The 22,927-nt window shown below is 39.2% G+C and overlaps 1 protein-coding gene across 1 annotated transcript in view; it reads left to right on the top strand.

The window, feature by feature from the left end:
* The window catches only part of TPD52 (tumor protein D52), a 149,777-nt gene that overhangs the window by 86,337 nt on the left and 40,513 nt on the right, over nt 1-22,927 (top strand). Inside the window, exon 2 of the mRNA XM_071737836.1 lies at nt 1,369-1,550. Coding sequence (XP_071593937.1) covers nt 1,369-1,550 — 182 coding nt within the window. The remainder of the gene's footprint in view (nt 1-1,368; nt 1,551-22,927) is intronic.

Here is a 22,927-nt window from a genome sequence, read left to right as displayed (position 1 = left end):
GTGTGCACTTTCTGTACGTGTGTGTTGCACTTGGTTCAGCCCCTGTCCTAGGGATGCTACATTTACAGGATTCTTTTTCTGAAGAGGTGAATTTACCAGGTGTCAGATCTTTAGTTTATAATTCCAGAGGTTCTGTCACTTCAGAACAAGCTGTGCTGTTTGTGCCTTCCAGTTGGGCTGAAATTCAAAACTGTTTCTTCTTTCAACTTCCCCAAGAATGGAGGTTTCAAATGTACAAGTGGAAAATGATGGCATTATTCTCTCTCCATATAACATATAGGTGGATTTTGAGTATCCACTTGAAGTAATCAATGGGAAAGTGTTGTTGAGCCAAGAGATCTGTAAACCTTTAATTGCTTGAATATTCTGTTTAGTTCCTTTGTTGGCTTAAAAATAGTCAGAAATCTTGCATGAAGTTATAGTTGTATCTGTTAATTACTGCTAAATGTGGGTGTGTGAAATTAATACACTTTTAAAAATCTCTTTAACCATCTATACATTATTTCCTTAGATTCACTTTCAGATTCCAGGAACATATTGCTTCCAAAATGCATCTCCCTTTTTATTCACTACCAGCTAAAACACTTTTCTTAGCAATTGTGTTTCAAAGGTAGTAATCTTAAATAGGGCTCAAATTTAGTATGTCAGGGAAAGTGTGTGTTAGAACGAATTTTGCTTTAATGTAGCTGTGTATTTTCACCTGGCATATGATGAGGGAAGCCTGTGGTAGCTGTCTTGGATCACAAACCAGAGATGTTTCCATGAAGAGTGTGAGGATTTGTTTTCCTGTTTTCAAAATGCTTTATGAGAGGAAACTGATACTTTGTTTATTTAGTGATTGAATTAAAATATTTACTTTGATATTGTAGACTAAAAATGAGAGAAGTGGTGGTTCATTTTTTTAGTGTGTTATAGCAGTCCTGTGCATGCTTTCTGCTTTTGATGCTTTTGCAAAATGTTTTGTTTGTTTTTCCTTTAAATTATTATTCATTATAAAATAGTGGCACAAGTAGCTACAAGGTGGTAATTCTGGTTTGGATTTCACCAAGGAGATAACAAAGAGATGAGAGATGCTTTTTTCTGGAGTATGTTCTAATACTGCAAATGCATTTTTATATCAATTTACTTAACCAATAGTATAACTGGCAGATGGAGAGTGTTGTGGTTTTCTCTGACTGAATTACTGAAAGCTTTACCCTTAATGTGTACAATGTTTGGGGATGGAGAAATATAAGATGCTTCCTTAAAAATGCACCAAACACATAAAATCTTGTAATTTAGTGAATTAAGCTTTTTTTATGTTACAAGATAAAATCCTTGAGATGGCATGTTTTGTGAAATCCTTTTTTTTTTCTCCTTTATCTGTAGGTTGCTTCAGGGAAATCTGAATCCTTTGCATCCATGTTGAGACGCTCTCCTTTAATTCAGATGGGACCTGCCAAAGATAAAATTGTCATTGGTCAAATATTCCATATCGTAGAAGATGATCTGTATATAGATTTTGGTGGCAAGTTTCACTGTGTGTGCAAAAGACCAGAAGTAGATGGAAAGTAAGTAATAAACTTATGGTAAGCAATTAACATGTGTGAAAGCCATACTGCAATGCTTAGCTGATGGGACTTGACCATCTTCTGGACTGAGCTTGGATGGTTTGTGTGAATGTTGTAGTTTAAACTGTAGAAATTACCATATTGTGCAGAATGAAAGTATGTTTGCCAACAGATCTATGTAGCTCAGACATCGTTGTCTTGAATGCAGGGTTTGCACTATTGCTATCTATATTATTCCAGCTTTTGATGACCAGAGTTGCTGTTTTGTCACTGAGGAAAGGGGAAGTAATCTGAGTTGTTAAAACAAGCGCTATTTATGGAAATACTTGGGAGTTTTGTGAATGGGGTACTTTAATCCTAAGTAATTTGTGAATTTTCTCAGGCAGGAACCTATCTCTGCTACATGTATATACATGGGATGATACATTGAGGAGTTTTCACATTATTGGTGATAATAAAGTTAGGAATAGATGATCAGTGCTAATGTTGAATGTTTCATATTGTAGAAGAAGATGTTGTACATATTCCAGTGGGAAGTTTCACTCTGTGTTCTGGACTAGATCTGTGGTGGAACTGTGACATTTGTGCTAGGGAATGCAGTAGTTAAAGAGCAAAAAGATAAGCAAATAGCAAATTCCGGTGGAAACTGCACTATGAGCTTTCCAGCATCTAGCACCTCATGATTCTATATATTATCAGAAAATGTCTCTCCTAATTAGCTTGTGTCCAAGTTGCTTTAACACTTAAGTTTTTTATATGTAGGCAAAAAAAAGTTTTTGAATTCATAATATCAGAATATATTTGTCCATCTTTCTTCCCTCTTTTTTCCTTGACAGAGGAGAAGCATCTTTGTTAATCTGCAGTATCATTGTGTCTAAATGATTAAACTAATTTCCAGTGATAATCAGTTCTGAAATAATAGATTTTTTAAAAGAAATAATGGAAATAATTGCATGTTTGTATCCAAGTTTGACAGTATCTTATCCAAGAGATTGTGTAGTCAACTTCCATTGACAGGCCTATGACTTTGAAACCAAACGTAATTGATGGCCCAGGGTAAACTGTATCCTTTGTGCCCATCACATTTGGCAGCAGGTAGAGATTTTCTTAGTGTTTTGCTGCTGGTGTAATGGTAAAGCCCTTGTTTCTCTTTGAAACCCTTGCTAATTCAAAGTGGAGATGAGCTTTGCCTCTCCCACTGCCATCCTTGCACGTCTGAGGAATGTTTCTATATCAATTTCAGTCTATGACCATTCATTTTGTTTTTGTGATGGAGATCAGAGCTGTTCAGCTGAGCTTCCTTTTTTCCAGACAGTGACTTCTGTGCATTGGGGAAGAGCTTTCTAGAGCATTTAAGAGTTTGTCCTTATAGACCTTCCAGGCACCTTTTGACATCAGAAAAGCTTCTTGTCTACCCCAAATAAATTAAAGGCCACAGTCCTGAAGCCCAGGTCTCTCCAGGACTTTCCTCCAGTGTTTAAGCTCTGACACTGGTGGTCACTGAAGCCGAGGCTGCCATCAGCTACTGTGTTGCCAAACAGTGCTTTCCTACCTGTGGGTAGCATGTCCATCAGAAGTCCTGCCCTGGCACCTCTGGAGAAAAAATGTCACCGGGACACTTGCTCTGGATTGCTTGCTCCCATCATGATTGTTTCTACTTGAGCAGACATCAGGACATTTGAAGCCCCCCATGAGAATCAAGGCCTGCAATCATGAGATGGCTTCTTGTTCAAATGAGGCTTCCTCTTCCTGACCAGACAGCCCATAGCAGACATCCACTGTGATGCTGTCTTTGTTGGTCTCCTCTCTGATTCTCACCTGTAGCTTTCAACTCTCTCCTTGCATGGTTCATAGCAAGGCTCCATGCACTCATGCCCTTCCTTGCTTGCAGTGCAGTCCCCTTTAGCTTGCCCTGTGTTTGCTTGAGTGCTTCCTCCCAGGTTTGGGAAGCAGGCAACTTCATGTATTGCCTTCAAATCTCTGATTCTTTCACCTTGGGAATGCTGAGCTCATTGTTTGCTGTGTCCTTGTGTGGGCAATTCCACTCTGGAATACTTGAGTAGCAATGCAGAGGGGGAGAAAATAATGAAATACTTCTTCCTGAAAAAACTGACAGGCAGACAAGTGTCTGTCCACTCCTTCTCTCATCTTTCATCTAATACTGTATGTCTTATCTTCTGGTGTGTGTCTTGGTTGTACAGTAGGAAATAAGGCCCGAGGAAATGAGTGTTGGAACAGATGCATCAGAGTGAGTCAGTCGTCCATTGAATACTGGGAGCATGAGCTAAGAGAATCTAGGCCAGTTACACTTTTGGCTGCCTGTTGCAATGATAAAAACAAGCAGATCCACATAAGGCTTGTTTATACTTCCTTCTCACTGCTTTTGAGTGGGAGTGGGGAGATGGAAGTTAACAGCCTGGGCATTGTTAAAAAAAAAGGCTATAGTTTACAAAATGATACAGACAACTTTTACAGAATTGAGGGTGTAGAGGCAGTGGAAGTAGTAGCGTAGATGCTTTAGATCTAATGAACTTCAAGAATTCATTTGAGATGTAGGTTACCAATTCAAATTCCCTTTCTCCTCAGTTAAGTCCAGAAACCTGAATTTGTCTCAGACTTCTTAAGTGTTTAAATGATACATGATCCTAGTCTGCTAAATACAAATTTTTGCATAAGAAAAAAATAAATAAATCATGCCATTTTTTTTTTCCAATTCAGTTTGAAATTCCATAAAATTTGTAAACCTTATCTGCATTAAAATTGCAGTCACAGACAATCTTTATTTTTTTGTTTAGCTTGTAGCTTGTCATAAGGTGCAGTGTCATTTAATATAGTTATACCGGTTCATTTCTATCTGGGATTTGTAACACAAAATTTGCAAAGTACTTGTGGGATGAAAAATGAACATGGAAAACTGCTATCTTAGCTAGCTGAGTATGTAATCAATAGTATTCAGGTGCTGTGGAGTTTTTATCTCTTTTCTTATTAAGAAGTAGTTGGAAGACATGCCTTTGCTTGTACAATTGCTTTGATCTGCTTACATTGATTTATAAAATTTGCCTTATAAAATTTGCCTTATCAAATTTGCAGTGTGTATTTAGATCTGTACCAGCTTACACTGCTGATTGCAGTAAGGCTCTGTTACTGCTATTTATGTTAATTCACTTTCTGACAAAGCTTAATATATTGATCTTCAGACATTGAAATCCATTATACCATTTTATGAAGTCAGTTTTGAGAGCATGGCTCTCCTAATACTTATATTCTGATGTTTATCTTTGGTTTTACTGTGACTTTCTCTTCAGGTATTTGGCAGCTCCTCAAAAATATTAATTCAGCATCTTTAGACAAAAAAATTTTCCTCCTGCTATTTATGTAAAGAGGTATCTCCATGAGGACATGTGCTTTTGATATTTCCTTGGTAATTTGGCTTTTTTTCTCAACTATTTTCATGATGCTGAAATACAGTTGTCTTTTTCTTTATATAATGTTCTTTGGTCTTTTGGAAGTACTTGAAGAGTACTTGAAAAGAAACAAAAATCCTACAGGAGGTTCTTAGCTGTATAGCTGGTTCTCTTAAGCTTCTCAGTCCTTATCCTAACAGTTGTAATTTCTTGGGATGTCCAAGTGAAAGACCCTGTAGTGCTACCACCATGTGGCCATACGAAAGGAATTCCACCCTCAAGACTCTGGTAAAGAGCAACTACCAAGAAAGGTGTCCTTCACTTGGAAAATTTGAAGTAGCTGCAAAAATGCACTTTTTTCCATCAGTCCTTCTAAAGTAAACATCAATCTTTAAAAAAAAAACAACCCAACACCACAAACCAAACCCAAATAAACCACCACAAACCCTTAAGAAAAAAATAAACCTTAGAACAGTAATGAGACGAAATTTATTGGATAAACATTTGAAGAGCTTGCTAGCTGTTTTAAGTTGGTTTTCACTCCTGTCCTCTTTGGGAAGGCTGTTTCATAGGATTGTAAAAAATACATTTCATTATCAATGTAGATGGTATTGAGATAGGAAGCATTTGGTACAATCTCACTGGGGTCAGACAATAATGTATTATAAATATCAACAGAATTTTGTTGTTTGGAATTTATTTAATGTTACAGGACCATTTATTATCCTTATGATTTCACAGTCTTATTCAATATGTTCTGTACTCATTTAGTATATACTATGATGAGTAAAAACATGTTTCCTGATACACTGACTTAAATGGTGTGTTAAATATATGTTTTATGCCAACAACATATGGCAATTCTGTAAAGCACACAGAGTTTGTACAAATAAGAAAGGGTTTGTAGGAAAGTAAAGTAATTTTTCAGCTATGGGAAGAAAGTGGTCGAGTTTTTTTCTTTCTTTCTTTTAACATGTAGAGGAAATGAAGTCCTAAAGAGGAAGAAAAGTGTCTGTCTTAGATCCCAAACAAGCATTAACTTAATCCATGGCACAAAGGTGCTGTTACAACCTGCTTCTGCCTTTATCAGATGAAATTCCTAAGAACTAGAAAATGTGGGAAGGGGTTGTGCTGACACTGCCTGTTGCGTGTTCTGCACCTGTACTCTTAATGACCAATTCTCATCAAAAACACAATGGCTTTCAGCAATTTTCTAAAATGTAGGATTGTGGGACCAGCTTCCAAAAAGGATTAAACTGCACCTCTCCAAGCCAGTGTAATGAACCTTTTTTTCAAAGACTGCTGTAACCCTCCAGCAACTCCAGCATTATCAGGCTGTAGGATCAGAAAGACACTTCCTTTATGTTTGAGTTTGCAGCTGGTGCAGGGATTTCCAGTATATCCTGTGGCGATTTTACTTGACACCTTTTATAAAGTGCATATTTGCCAAACTTAAATAGTAGAGAAGGGAAGAAATCATTTGATGCTGATTGTAATTTAGAACATGACAGCTTAATGAGCATTATAAAGCATTACCTAATGCTGTTTCTGTAACTTCTATCAAAATATTTATGCTGTTTGAATCATTGCCAGGATGGATTTTATTGGGGAAACATTTCAAATTCTTCTCTTTTTGTTGTATTTTTAAAATGTTCTACAGATAAGGTCAGAATGGAATCCAATTAAAATAATCTATCTTTTTAACTAGGTAATGTGAGTAAGGGTGGCTATTTTCTAGCACATCCATTTTATTAAGACTGTCTTAAGTTAGCAGTCTTAAGTGAAACTATTTAAAAGATCTTGTAAGATTAAAAAAATCAATTTCTGAAAAAAAAGAACCCAGAGGCCTGTGGAGAAGAGACTCTCTGTAGGTAGGAGAATTTCATTAAGACATCATTTGTTTTATTTCCAGTCTGTGTGTTAAACAGAGTCCCTGTGCTTTAACCTGGAGGGTAAGTTTGGAGTTAACTACTCCATTTTGATGCCAGTTGAATGCTTCTTGAACAGTAAGTGCATCCTTCAACCAGAATGAGCTACCTCACACAGAGCAAGCTACCTTGTTCTAGGCAAAAATGCTTGCACAAAGGAAGATGTCAGCCTGTGGTAAATTCACCCTTTGCTTACTGAACCCATTTCCCTGACTGTTGTCTATATAATGATGAAAGACTACTATGGAAAGGTTTAGAGGGATGGTGGTAAAGACATAACCTTCCTAACTCTTTAAAAACTAAAGCCCAGACAACTTATAGGAGGCTGGTGTAATAGAGACACCCAGAACCTCACTCCTTTTTCCCAGAGCCTTCTCTCTTTCATTGCCAGGGGAATCACAATGAATTAATTTAATGCTTAACCTGGGGTCTGTGACTAACTGGGAGCAAGGTCTCTGAGTAGCAGTTTGAGCCTTTAGGATACAGATCTGCTGGCAGTGGAGAGACCTAATGCTGTTTACCTTAGAGTAGCTCTGTATTTCCCATCCTGTGCTGCTGCTGGCTGCAGTGTTGTGATATGTAAAGGAAACACTTCTTGCTGTAGCAGTGTTGAATTTAGTTTTACATCTCTGGTTTTCCTGCAGTCTACTTCGTTTTTACTGTCTCTTGATAGCAAAATAGCATTTCTCTGTACTGTGTAATTCTCAAGGGGAAAGAAGGAAATTGCTGACCAGCAGTACAAGTGATAAAATAAATAATGCTTTTACAAGTACAGTTTTCAGACTTATGCAGATGCAGAAAAAGGGTTGTATGAAATAGAGGCTGAAAGCCTGTAGTAACTTACTTTTTTAAAGACTACTAATGCATGTTGAAGGTACTGATAAAGTGCCCACCATGCTTAGTTGTTGTGCAAATTGCTTTTGATTTTGTGGCTGTAGTTCTTGCTTAGAAAAGGCCCAAACTCTGCTGAGGAAAATTTTTTTAACTCTCTCATTTGGTAAATGAGGAGAATGAACACAGTAACTATATTAATAGCATTTCCTCGTTCTGTTTATGCGTTAAAATTGTTGCTGATAGCTCACTGGCATTAAATCAGTGGTTTCCTCTGCTGCTTATACCCTTCTGTAATTTTAATTACCAACAGATCAGTCTTGCAAGAAGAAGTCTTTCTAGTAGTAACCACACTGTGAAAAACTTTGGAAGGAAGACAGAGAAACTGTGTAACCAGGCTCTTGGAATGTGTTATCTTCCTTTCTTCCTTTCATCATATTTTGCTGCCATTGCCTTGTTCATGTGCTCTGCTATTAACTATGTATACCCCTTCCAGGATTGTTATTCCTCTGCATTTTGAAGGATTAACTTACACCGTAGTATTTTTGAATTGTTGAATAGTTAATGACCTGGTCAACTTTGCTGAAGTGCAAAACGAAGTGTGCACCCACGCTTCCTTGAAGATATTCCAGTTTGTAACTTTTATGGAAAACATAACCAGACAAATGGTCTCCACGCTGTGTAAAAGCAGTCTCTTTGTGTGATTAAAATTACCAGAATGCCATGCTGAAATTCTCAGAGGACTAAGGTGGTTTGCACTAGTCATCAGAAAACTTGGGTTTTGGCACTCTGGTCAACCTTTGGTCTCAAACTTTGCCCAAATTCCTGGGAGAAATCAAAGCAGGACTGATCTTCTCGTCATGTTCCCACATACCAACATTGCAAGTTAAAAAGGAAGCCTTACTGTTTATACTGAAGACAGCTAAATTCAAGGAGGTGTGGCATAAACTCCCTTTTCTACAAAGCTTCCATATAGCACAACTCCATTGCTCCCAGCCCAAACAATGCACGTGGTGCCACTCTGTCTGCTCTCAAACAATTTCAGCTCTTTTTTTTTTTTTTTTTTTTTTTTTTTTTTTAAATAGGCATGCAGAATGGCTGTGTGATTGCAAACTTAATCTTTGTACTTCAGCAAATAACCTCTAACTTATTTATAGCACCGTGCATTTTAGAAATTACAGCATTTTTATCCCCTATGGACACAGCTTATTATTTGCTTGGTTACTTTTCAATTGTGACTGTTTTTGCCACCCACTGTATATCGTTCTTCAGTGATTATTTTCAACCACAAATGAAGGTGTTGGCTTTTTGTGGTTCTGTAATACACAAGGCTGTGCTTCCAGAGTTCCTGGAGCCCAAAGTCTGTAAACACTTTTTTGGACTATACTGCAAATTTTTCATCACAGATAGATCCTTGGTTTAGTGAACGGAATAATCCTGGGGGACAGGTGTTGGTTATCAAAAGTTAAATTAATCCATATTAATGAGGCACCCTATGCAGTATTCAGTATGAAGTATCCAGTGTAGCCCTAGGATCACAGCCACAGCAGTGCATGCAAGCCTGCACATCACTTTTTCATCCTTTTTTCTTTCATTTCTGTCATTATTTTAAAGTAGCAGGGAGTTGTGAAATTTGATTGCCTTTGGAGAAAACCCCCATGAAACTAGTAGCACTTTCCAGTGAAATTTTGGTGCCAACTCTGTTTTCTCAGAGTGTCATGATAAATGGGAGATGGAATATGCTGTTTCAAATGTCTTGGGAAAACACAGTAGTCCATAGGTGGCCTGGAGCTTTTTTAGCAGTGTCAAAGTCTGTAAATACTCATTAAGCCACTCTTTTTCTCATATGTGGACGTGCACACATACATGATAGGAAAAAAAAAAAAAAAAAAAGGCATGGGAAGCTTATTACTGCATTGAAAAGCTTAAGTGTTATCTTTCGAAGATGAGAAAGGTTAATTCTTTTTCCCTAGTTCAAATATGGGATGTCAAGAACGGTAGAAACTAGAGTTATAAACTCTTGAGTTGGCAGAAGAGTTAATATTCGTTTCAGTATTTTGTTTAGAATGAGAATAATTGACTTGAATCTCTGTATGCAGCATATTTGAAATTTCATCTTCTTGCCCACGCTTTGGAGAAAGCTTTGTGGTTTGCATGTGGGGAGGAGCTATCTCACATAAGTATTTCTAGTAAAGTATAATTAATTATGTAATAGCTAGAAAAGGCTGTAGGAATCTCAACCATTCCAGATGCAGAAGATTCTGGTTTTTAGTGAAAACCTTAATGAGTGTGTTTCACTGGTTGTGGCTGACAGTGGATGGGGTAGGGACATGCCACTTGTGTAGGTTTGAGGTACTTTTCAGGAGTACAGGGAACTGGACTTTACCAAACCACACAGCAGAGCAAGGTACAGGTGTTTCTGGCTTAGTCTGTGCAGTTTGACCTGTTCCTGTAGGAAAGGTAAGGGCTGGGTGAAAAAGCAGTGCATGTTACTGAAGCAGCATAATTGCTTTACTAGGTTGGGTGTAACAGTGCTCAACCCTCTCCTTAGCATAATGAGCTGACCTGCAGTGCTGTGCTGATGTGGCCTCCAATTTCAGTTTGGGAGCCAGCTTGGTCTAAACTAGTTTGTGGGCAATCCACTGAGAGGTGTAGACTTGCCCAGGGACAGGAGCTATTTAGTTTCTAGGTTGAGAAACTGAATTAATGATGGTTTGGACCAAATGTGAATTACAAGTCTTCATATAACATAGATCTTACTCAGGAGAATTAATGCTGTCGTATAACCTTGGAGTGGTAATTATTCATCCCTCTGCAATAGTTTCAGTGAGTGAGTCTTAGAAGGGAATTAACACAGCAAGGGAAGCACTCTGCAGGTTATATATCAATCTCAAACTCTTCACAAGGCATGAGTCAAGCCTTTCACAAATCATGATAATAAAGTTGGTGTATATTTATTATTGGATCCTTTAGTATTGTGCTTCACATCACTTTTTTTAAACTTGGCGGAATAGGAATTTTTAATTAAACCAACTTTTTTAAAAAGGCAATTGAGGGACCTTGACAAACTGGAGAAATGGGCTGACAGGAACCTCATGAAGTGCAATGGAGAAGTGCATAGTCCTTCCCTTTGGGAGGTGTAACCCCAGGCACCACTGCATGGTGGGGCCACCCAGCTAGAAAGCAGCTTGGCAGAAAAGACCTTGGGAGTCCTGGTGGACACCAAATTGAGCATGAGTCAGCAATGTGCCCTTCTGACAAAGAAAATGGATGGTGTCTTGGGCTGCATGAAACAAAGCATTGCCAGCAGTTGGAGGAAGGTGTGATCCTTCTCTACTCAGTACTGGTGAGGCCAGACCTGAAGTGCTGTGTCCAGTTTTGGGCACCCCAGTTCAACAGACAGTGCAGTGAAGGTGACCCTAAGGTAATAAAGAGGCTGGAGCATCTCTTCAGTAAGGAAGGGCTGAGAGAGCTGATCTCATGAATGTGTGGAAATACCTGAAGGGAGATGGCAAAGAGAATGCAGTCAGGCTCTTCTCAGTGACAGGACCACCAGCAAAAGGCACACACTGAGACACAGGAGGCCTCCCCTGAACATTAGGAAACATTTTTTTTGCTGAGCACTGGCACTGGTTGCCCAGGGAGGTCGTGGAATCTCTGTTCTTGGAGATACTTAAAAGCTGTCAGTGGCCATTGAGGATTTAGTCACGCATTTGTATTTGCAGTCAACTGTCTGTGGAGAGGGATGGTTCATCAGAGGGAGGAGTGAGTGTTGACTGCCACTTGGCATAGGCCCAAAAGACTGATAAAATTGGGTCTGTTACTCCTACACACCAAACCCCTGACATGTGCTCTGCTTCCCCTGACACTTTCTGTAATTCCTCAACCTATTTAGATGCTGTTACCCAGCCAGGACACAAAAGCAGGTAAATTCCTACAAAGCAAGGTGAGCTTTTTCAGGCCATGTATAGAAGATTCAACTGCTTTGCTGTTATTAGGCAGCTTAGCAAATCTGAATAAAAAGAAAAAAAAGGTGTTAAGAGGCAAAAATAAATAACTTTTTATTGCATGTCTGTTATTTAAGAGTAATTTATTTTCCTTTTCAGCTCACTCCTGTGCCAACAAAAACAACCTTGCCACCTCTCTTTTCACATGTGCTTGTGGAGAAATAAGATGGGAGTAGCAATCGGGTAGAATTTTTGTACCAAATGTTTTGAAGGAAGAAGGAGAGGCAATAGAAAGAATTAAAAAATCACTTAGGTTGTATATAATTGCCCTTACTGAGTAAGGAGCATCTGATCATGCAATCCTTGCTATTGTATTTGCTGGCCTAATCTTTTTTTACATTTTCAAGATTAAATTTTAAATCCTGGGCAGGTATTGCTGTTGTGCTGGAAGAGCTGCAGTGAAAATAAAAATTAATATATTTTAAAAGAAAAAAAAAAAAGTGTTACTCTTTTAAGAGCTGTTAAAACTTGCCTTAATAAATTTAGGAGCCTGTGTGTGGTCACTGCTGCCTTGGCACTGTCAGCATTTTAGGCATGATAGCAGCCAAGCAGGGTTTGCAGATGTCTTTTGCTTTGTGAACTTGCTGAAAGTAGTCATGATTTGTGGACACTGAAATAGGAAGTATGATGATAGTCAATCATGGTGCTTTTTTTTTTTTTTTAACAAAAACAAAGCTTTTTACTTTTTCTCTTTGTGATAGCTGTCAGGAAAGGCACATTTTCTATTTTCCTGTCTTAACATTTACAATTTATTACTTTATCTAAAGAACTCAAAATCCAGCCACCCAGCTTGGGTGAGAAATAATAACTGCCCCTCAGTCCTCCAAATCCTGCAGGGATTATTCTGAAAAATACTGAAGCTCTATTTTAAAATATCTTCTTTGAGACTTGGCAGGCTCTGATCACATGGAAAAGTTCACATAATGTGGTCACACTGTGTGAGCACGTACCCACTTAACTGAGAAATGGAGAGATGACTGGTGACAGGGAAATAACCATTGGGTACAATTTAAAATGCCTGTCACTTATTAGTGTTTGGTGACTTCCCACTAGTAGGGTAAGAGGAAAAGGGCTTAAGCAATTTTTCTTTGATTAATGATTTTAATTGAAGGAATGAAGGATTGCTTACTTGTTCTCTGTGATACCTCTTGTTCTTTGTTTTCGTAGTGGTTAGTGGGCTCCTCCAAAGGCAATGAGATCTTATGAGCCAGTTTAATGGTTTGTATAAACCTATAGGAAGGGTGTATTTGAAGAAATGCACAGCACATATGTTCTGAAATCTTCTGGAAGTAATGGAGTGTTTACATAAAAAAATTAAATATTTAAACTATGATCTTCTGCAACATGAAATCCAAATCCAACTTTTCAGGTCTTTCCCATATGTCACAAGGAAATGTAAGTAGCATACCAGCTTAATTTATTTGCAATTTGTACTCAATTAACTTCAAGTACTCAGACAGAGATCTTAATCAGAGTGGTAATTATAAGCTGATTACTAATCTGCTTTTCCACTTAGGGAGTTCAGTTACTTCTTTTCCTATGACTTTAGACATTTGCAGTTGCCTAAAAGTGTTTTAATCTTTCAGATTAAAAAAGCAGTAGTGCCTGCTCCCCCTCACTCATCTCTGGGTCCCTAGTGCCAGCCTAGTGTACTTACCACCTAAGTACTGGATTCTGTTCTCTTCCAAGCTTTTCAAGACTGTTCTTGGCAGCTGGCTTGACAGGGCTGCTGGAGAGGAGACTGAATCCCACTCTGCTTCCTTCAGACAGAGCTCAGTAAACAAGCTGTGATCCTCTGCTTGGCAGGAGGCAGCACTGCCAGCCTTGGGGGGATGCTGAGCAGCAGTGATGCATGGCAGCAAATACAATATCCCTTTCTGGCCCTTTCAGTGACTTGACTCCCACGTTGCTGTAATGTGAAGATTGTGAAATACTCCTCTGATTCTGCAAGAATATGGTGTGCTTTGGCCTTGCATATGAACCAGTGGTATGCTTAGTTAAGGCTAAAAGTGGAAAGGAATAGTGTATAGCTGGGGTAGATGAGGTGAGGTTTAACTTGCTGAGCACTGATTTAAGCTTGAAAAAAGGAAAAAGGAGTTTTCCAGTGATTTAAAATCACTCTGTGGGAGGAGAGTTTATTTCTCTGTTTACTTTTTCTCTTATCACAGAGCAAACTTAGAAGGTCTTTCTCTGCTCAGAATTTCCCATTCATTATTCTAAAAAATAAAATAATTGTGCTAGACTTCCAGCTTTGTTGCTCAGCCTTTAGATCTATAGATATTCCAGTCACAGGGTATGTAATAACCCTAATAGTAGTTGAAAGGTGAGGATTTTCCTCCTCTGAAGTGTATGTTCAGGATTGTGATTGATCAGATCCTTGGCAGGCTCGCAGGCATCCTTTGGCATTTGTGCAAAAGTTTGCCTCCTTTACATACTAAGTGCCAGTATATTCAAGTACAGTCATATGTCTTATAGGTAGTGTTCAAAGCAGACAGGCCTGCTTTATTTAAATAAGGCCACGTAGCTATAAAGAGTAGAAATTCCTGTACTCCTTTAAAATAAAGCATCTGAGAATAAGGTGATATCTCTTAAGCTACTTGCTCAACTCATTTGCCAAGAGTGAAAGTCATGGCTTCAGACACTCCAAATCCTTAGCATAATGAAACTTTAAATTTTTTTGGAATTATTTTTTTCTGGCATGAAACATCAATTTTTTAGCATTTTGGAGATTTTTTTCTGTAGCTGTTTGATTCTAATAACATTCCAGTACTTTGAGCTTGAAAATAATATTGAAAAAGCAATAGAGAGCGTGCTTATAGTATCCTGGCTATTAGTTATAAACTAAACAATGTTCTTTGTGTTCCATTAATGAAAATCTTAGGGATTTGCTTAATCTAAAATGCAATTTTCTTCTTCTCCCTTCCGTTTTTTAAACCAATTCACAGTCTTAAAACATGTTAGAAGTGCTTGCACTTCATCTTTATCATGTATGACTGTAACACAGTCTGCATGATTTAATAAGGGAGTTAGCAACTGCTCTTTACCTTTATGACAATAATTCCAAAGTCTAAATATCTTTTTAAACGAAGACTTTGCTCCTTAGAATAAAGTGTATATTTTGTTTTGTATTCACAGTATGTGAAGCAGGTGAAAATAACAGTTTTGCTTTTATGCTGGAGGGCTACTTTTCTTAAAAAAAACATGTGTATAAGGATGATAATGCAAATAGTAGAAGTATGGTTTCCAGAAAGGAAAACTTGATGAGGAGGGTTACTTAAAGAGTAGTAGTAGTCTATATGAAGTATTTTTATTTTTTTCTCTGCTTATAGGTAACTAATAAAAATTGCAAATGCAATTTTATGTAGATGATGGTTTTTCTCTGACCCTTTATTTGCACTGTGTAAATGTTTTTGTGAAATACAGGTGTATTGCTGTGGCTGTCTTCTGTTACTCTTCTCCATTCCTTTGAAAGTCTTTGCATTGGGGATTTAAAATGTCACCTACATTGTTATCGTTGTTGATGTACCTTTTGAAGGCGCATAAGGATATTGTCATTCCATATCCTATGCTCAGTTTTTCTTCCTGATCAAAGTTCATAGAATCATAGAATAGCTTAGTTTGGAAGGGGACCTTAGAGGTCATCTACTCCAACCTCCCTGCCATGGGTAGGGATGCTTTCATCTAGACAAGGTTGCTCCAAGCCTCATCCAACCTGTCCTTGAACACCTCCAGGGAGGGGGCATCCACAGCTTCCCTGGCAACCTGTTTCAGAATCTCACGAGCCTCGTACTGAAGAATTCCTTCCTAAAGTCCAGTCTAAACCTATTCTCTAGTTTAAAAACATTTCCCCTAAATCGCAGCCATGAACTGGGTCACAGTAGGAGGGAAGAGTTATGTGTGTGGGGCACTTTGCTGTGGTTTTGGTTTTGAAGGAGATGAAATATATACGTAAAACCACCACACGGTCTCTGCGGTGTCGTCACACAAGGCCAGAAATGGGAATTGCTTTTCTTCCTGCTGTGGGGCTTCTTCCCCTCTTTGGGATTTTTCCCACTGCGGGGCTTCTTTCCGTCGTGGGGCTTCTTTCTGTCGTGGGGCTTCTTCCTGTCGTGGGGCTTCTTCCTGTCGTGGGGCTTCTTCCTGTCGTGGGGCTTCTTCCTGCTGTGGGGCTTCTTCCTGTCGTGGGGCTTCTTCCTGTCGTGGGGCTTCTTCCTGTCGTGGGGCTTCTTCCTGTCGTGGGGCTTCTTCCTGCTGTGGGGATTCTTCCCGTCGTGGGGCTTCTTCCCATCGTGGGGCTTCTTCCCGTCGTGGGGCTTCTTCCCGTCGTGGGGCTTCTTCCCGCTGTGGGGCTTCTTCCCCCCCCATGGAGTTTCTTCCCACCATGGGGCTTCTTCCCACTGTGGGGCTTCTTCCCCCCACAGGGCTTCTTCCTGCTGTGGGGCTTCTTCCAGCCAAGGGGCTTCTTCCCCCCATGGGGCTTCCCACCATGAGGCTTCTTCCCCCCCTTTGGGCTTCTTCCCCCCTTTGGGCTTCTTCCCACTGTGGGGCTTCCCACCAGAGCCCTCCTGCGCAGGGGGATCCGCCGCTGGCTGCCGGGGCGAGCGCGGAGCCATTCTTCCGCCTTCACTTCCTCGGCTCTTTAGCCCCCATTGAGGGTGGAACAGTGGCGGCGGACAAAAGCTGTATACACTGTACAAACAGAGCACCAAAGCGGCAGTACACTGACTCATTCTTCGCTCTGTGTGAGAACTGAGGGGGACTCTATTCACCGCCTTTGTGCCGGTGTCTGTCAACAGCGCTGTTTGAGGCCAGCCCCATTGTGCTGGCCAATGTTTCTTATTGACCCGAGTCTGTGCCCGCAATGTTCCCAGGGTCGAAGTTGCGAGCGAGAGAATGTTTGAAAAGGGGTAATCGCGGGCTAAATGCGTTTTGCTGCATTGTCGTCTGACCTATTAAATCTAAACTGCGGTCGGCGTTCATGCAAACAGGTAATTATGTAGTCACAGCTGCAGCCATTGACATCTGGTTACCGCCCCGTGGAAAAAGGGGATGGGGTGCTTGCCTCTCCCCCCGGGCTCTCAGGCGCTGAACTTTAATGATATTAACTGAAAATAGAGGGTGGATTAGTGAGACTGACAGGTCAACAAGGTGGTTACTTCATCCGTCTAGGCGGAGATAAGTCCGAGTGCGGTTGCTTGGGTGTTCCTGCTACCTTATGCATCACGCTTTTACCCTAGCTGCGGGCTTGGCTGGGCTCTAGATCCAGTTATTATTTAGGAGTTTTTGACAGGAGAGGCTGCAAAATACTTCTGTCAACCCGTCTTGCAGAATGTCTGCACAGAACAGCTCTGCAAACAGCCACCACGTTAACTAATATTTTTCTTTTTTTCTATACAAATCGGCTTACAATGGCTCTGGTCCCTAGAGGCCAGGTTGCCAGGACTTCCAGAGAACAAACCTTCATTATTGATAGCCCAGCATTTCAAAATTTAGTGATAATTGTAAAGGGATAATAAAATATTGCTGACCATAAATTATTTGAGGGCAACTGTTTTTTCTTTTAATATACTTTGGAACTGAGGTGTAATATTAGCATGTAAATTAGTCTGACACATCCTCTCTCTCATCCCCCTCTGCTCCCCCCCCCCTTTTCTGCTTGAAGGGAAGAGGTTTCTGTGTAACACACATAATAATTAAACCCACCTGCTTCTGCCAGTGATGAGGTAGAAAGGAACCACTACGGAAATTAGGAGAGAAGGTTACACAGCCCTTGGTGGCTTCCATGGCGTGTCAGAGCCTGGAGCACATTCAGGGTGGGAGAGGGGGAGTGCATCCAGCTGATCCATCCTTGCTTTAAGGGATCTCTTGCAGGAATGAATGGTTACACGCTGCTGCTTCCGCATGCATCCCAGCGCTGCTCCGTAGGAGCCCATTATTCTGAAGAGCTGTTGCAGCATGGAATGTAATGCAGCAGGGAGAGTAGGTGCTACGTGTTATGTATGGAAAATATGTGTTACTCCGTCATAGTTGTGGGAGGACTGTAATTGCTGAAAGTGTGAAACTTTCACCTGCAAAGGCACGTCTGCTGTTCCAGAGTAGAGGCTGGGAGGGAGAAAAGCTGGTTTGCTCAGACTCATGGGAACCTGCCTCTGTTGTGGTTCTCTAAAATTGTCTCGTACAGGCATCTGTTATGTAATTAGTTTTTTCTCTTTTTCTGTGGGTTGTTTTTTGGTTTTTTTTTTTTTGCTTGATTTCTGACTTTCTCTACACCTTTCAGCCCTTGATAAAATTTACTGAATCTATTACGTGAGAAGCAAGAGTTAAAAAGTCAAACCCAAAAGTTTTCAAATATATCTAGAAATGTGTTAGCATTAGCATTTTTTCAGTCAGAGGACAGCAAGGAAAGACCACGTCCATCTACCAACAAAAGACAGTTAAATTAGATCTTCACAGTTATCAGATACTGTGGCTCTTCCATACTTACTCCTGTCAGAAGGAATAGATTTACTTAGGGACTTCTCTAGGGTGTATCAGGGCTGTATACAGTCTCTTTGCCTATGTATCAATACAATTGTTTCCAAATATGCGGAGAATTTTATTCATGCATTGCCCTGTAGATTTATTAACTTCATAACAGTACTAGGTGGTCTTAGGAATTTGTTGTTTCTTACCTATGTAGCTCTGTCTCCTAAACTGTCCAGTTCTCAGCTTAAACAAAGAAAATACTCAAACAGAGTATATCCTCTTCAGTACCTGCTGGTTTTTCTACTGTAACAGGAATAGCAAAGAATAATACTTTTTGAAAGGACTCTGTTATGTAAAACAGTGTTCTCTCCTCAACTGTGTTACCTGCAGAGGAGATAAATCAGTGTGAAGATTTAACGTATAGAAGTGTGTAAATACCTTAGATTCGTTAAAAATTTTAGTTCTATAACTAAGAGAACTATTCCACTGCAAATAAGAAAAGTCAGGAAGAACTCGAAGTGGGAATTCCCAGCAGAGATCAAGAAGCTTCCTGGCTAAATTGTTTTTTCCCCTGATTTTACCTAGTAAGTAAAACTTGAGCAAATTTTTGACTTGGGTACCCCTGTTTTTATGCCATGTGCATCCTGTGAAATTTCAGCTGAAATTCTGTCTTTAGGTAATTAAAAAGGAGTCATAAGAATATATTTTTCAAAGAGGCAAAGGTGACTTCTTGTATTTAGAAATGTCACATAACTTAGTGAAATAGGTATTAACCACTGCAGCTTTCTTGTACCTTTGGGAGGTGGTGCTGAAAGGTACTGAAAGGTTGAAAACTAGATGTAGAAATAATTATGTGCTCAGTGCTTTGGAGCATTAAGGTAGTAATAATAATAATAATATAATCAGAGGGCAACCTTGCATGTTATAGCAGAGAATTTCACTTTAAAAAAGGAAAACTTGTCCTCAACCTAGATCAGATCAGTAATGGTTTTGGAAGGCAGCTCTGGTTTTCCCTCCATGGGGGCTAATGCACTGTAAGAGCAAAGAAGTGGGATTGGTTTACAAATTACCTCATTTAGACTGTGTAAAAATCTAGATTTATTGCCCTAATGTAATCAAAGTCTCCGTTACAAATGCTCTGTTATATTCTGTAATACGAGGGCAGTTGGCTAGTAAACTGCATTTTCTGGGTTTGTAACTGTAAAAGTTCAAACAATTTGCTTTTTCCTATCCGTTTTATTGGATGTAGAAATTTCTCTTATTTAAGTTGGGTTTTCCCCTTCCCAGTTACTAGATGAAGATAACTTGGTTCATCAGTCAGTCACATTGTTACTTATGTTGCTTTTCATTAGGGAAGATTTCTGTGTATTGACAGGATGCAGTGGTTTAACAGGGTTTTGGAACAAGAAAATACAGATTACAATTGATTGCAAGTCAGCCTCTCCATGGGCTTCCTTTTACCCCCTTTGGCTATTGTCACAGCTTCCCCTCATTCAGTTTGGTGGTGGTTGTTCTTTGTGTGAGACCAATAGATAGTATTGATAGATCAGCAAATACTACATTTATATTTGATCTCTTGTAAAACAAAAATGCAGCTCTGTATCCTTCAGAAGTCCTCATTTCCCTCATAACATCATAGCTGCTCAAGAATGAAACAAAGATCTGTTTGGAAAGTAGAGAGTTCTCAGTAGCCTCTTCTTGCTTTATTTTTTTAAAATGAATTTCTACTCTTTGATAATTTGAGATCCATTCATTGTTCTTTGAAGCCAAATAGACATGGCAGTACACTCCACATTGATTCAGGGCTAATACTTACTGACTTTTAGCAGCAATTCTAAAATCTATAGTGCCAACTACCTGATTAATTCATCTTCATTTATAGAACTGGTACAGTAAAAATGTGGAGGGCTTGGAGCCCCTCACAGTCCCGGTACTGGGAAAGCTGCTTGGATATTTCTAGAAAGAAGATGCTTATACCTTGCTTTCTTCAGGAGAAGGTGGGTACAGCAGAGGGTTAACTCTCTGACATACTGAAGTGTCTTAATTAGAGCTTGGCAAAGAGCCATAGTCAGTAGAAAATACCCTGTGCCTGAGATAGCAGCAGTAAGCAGTGGCTTCAGCCTCTGGTGAAGTCTCCTGCATTCAGCAGCACTCTCAGCCTGTGCCTACCTGTGGTGGGAAAGCAAGATGCTGCTCAGAGCTCAGACAAAGCAGCCAAACATTTTCCCATCCAGCTTCACCATTGTAGCCTTTAAAAGAAAGGATGTGGGGATGCAGAGAGGGGGATAAAGTCAATAGAAGTAGCTTTTGCAGCAACTTGCTGCACATCATGGCCTGCAGTGGAAGGAAGGGGCAATTAAAACTGCAGAGTAAATCTGGATTTACATGCTGTAGAGAATAAGTGCAATATCTGCCTTAAAATGGGAAAATAGGAGAATTTTAAATTTTGAGGCAGAGAAGACCCTAAAATATTGATGACCTGTGGTAATGCTTTCTAAGGTGGGAATCACTGCATTTATTTTAAGAATTATAATGATTTACTTGTAAGAGTTATTAATAGATACTGCTTTCTCCAGACTATGGTCTGTTTATAGTCCTTGTGGGAAAAATATGATATAAAGTTGTCCAGTGAAACAAACAGTGCCACAGAATAGAGAATAGTGATTAAACGTAAAACAAAACACCAAAGCTGTTACTTAAGAATGAAGCAATTAAACTACTTATAATTTCAGAACTAGGTTGCTGGATCTTGCAGTGAGAAATGCAGAGATAGAGACTTGTGATAAAATTGAATCGATAACGTTGTATGTATAGAGGCACATATTCGTGTATTTTTATGACTGCAGCTTGGGGTCTCTGTGTATATCAAAAATGTCCCATGCCTGTATTTGAAGAGAAGAAAAATGTGATGTAAATTCGAGACAGTTTCTGGAGGCTCTGTGAGTAGTTAGTTAAGCTCTTGTGTGTCTTACTGAATTTCAGTTGAAATTAAACACCTAAATCCAGTCTGTCAAGGCCTGAAAGTCATCTCCTTTTAGGTACAACAACATGAATAATATATTGCAGTCTGACTTTACAGAACCAAAGTACCAAAAATAGTCTCTACCAGTTTTAATATTTAATAATAAGTAACAAGATTGAATCAAAACCATACTTGTGTGTATCTTTAAATCCTGAGGTAGACCCTGTTCACTTCTGTGGGACTGCATTGCATAGTAAATCTCATCAGAGGAGACTTGCAGCGTGGAAATCCTGCTAATGAATAAGGCACTGAATGGTCATTTAATCCATGCCAGTTGTGGGCATAACGATATGTTACTTTTACCCCTGACTGGAGCATTATCTAGAATTTTTAACTCTCCTCTTGCCTGCTGAGTGACAGCAGAGTAACAGTTCTAGTGTTGGATTTGTGTGTCCCAGGCTGGTGGGTGCTGTTATGGGCCTTTTCTGCTAGATTTGACTAGGTTTATATGGACACAAATCTGAAAAATCAACTTTGAATTACAACCTGCTGTTAGCTGTGATAAAAACTCACTTGGAATAAGATAGTAATGGCCCTAGAAAGACTGTCTCCTGTTTTATGCTTTCTACTTTTTGCCTGGGGTCCATGCATCACTTCAGAGGAATCCATCAGGACCTGCCAGTAGTGAAAGTTCACCTTGAAAAGCAAAAAGAAGGGACCTGATCCCATAGCACTCACTCATAGCACAGGCTGCTTCAGAAGAAAAGGACCTTCTTTGCACAGAACACCACCTGTTGAGGTCTTTCTGCATGAAGAAGCATTCCTTTCTGCTTGAAAAAGTGGTATCTCCTAATTTATAGCAAAAAATTCTCGGTCCTATGGGAGACTTCCCAATAATTGTATCTGATGGGACTCAAAGGAATTAAGCTTCTTTGATTTATCTGCCTGAATTATGCTTCTGAGACACCCAGCTCTTCTTGTGGGCACTTAGTTGTATAAGTTGGATAGTTGTAGTTGTTGGATAGTTGAAATGTCTCCCTGCCTAGTGAAGATGTGGGTTATTCCTTCCAAAGAAACCATGCAGGAAAATGGACAGTGTCCTTGAGCATGGAAGTATTTTCTTCTGACCAGACTGGTCTTGTGTACTGCCAGATTAATTTTACTGAAGAAGTTCTGTGTTTACATTTTTTCTTATGTTTTCTAAGATAAATATTTGGGTAGTTAATAATCTGCTGCTCTTTGCCAAATGTTTGTGCAGTTATTTGAAATAGAAATATAAAAGCAAAGTCAGTACTCGTATATTACTGTAGACAGTTTACATTTGTATTGGATTATTTTAAGGGATGTAACAGATCTGTGTGAATTTGTCTTTAGACACTTGTCAGAATAACTTTGTGGTTATCAGAGAACAGTTGGTTTCTTAAAGAACTGCTGAGGAACCATTAAGGTTTACCATGAGAAAATACATACTGGATGCAAAAAATTCCATAACTAAATTATTTGAAAATTGGGTGTATATAGCACGTTTCACTTATACTTTCAGTGTTTAATGTAATTTTCTTTAATAAAACCCTTCTGCCTGTGATTAAACTAGGAAGAAAGGTTCATATTTGAGCCTTATCTTGTAAAATATGTGAAAGAATGAGGTTGAATTTTTAAAAAAGTCCTGAAGTGTTTGCAAAAAGTATTTGCTTTTTACATATACTTGTCATATAAATATGTTCATGTACTGTATACATATATACGTGTACTAGATTTATGTAAAAAGACTAATATTTTT

Source organism: Heliangelus exortis, chromosome 2 (assembly GCF_036169615.1).
Source record: "Heliangelus exortis chromosome 2, bHelExo1.hap1, whole genome shotgun sequence".
NCBI lineage: Eukaryota > Metazoa > Chordata > Aves > Apodiformes > Trochilidae > Heliangelus > Heliangelus exortis.
This window is presented reverse-complemented; position numbering and strand designations above follow the sequence as displayed.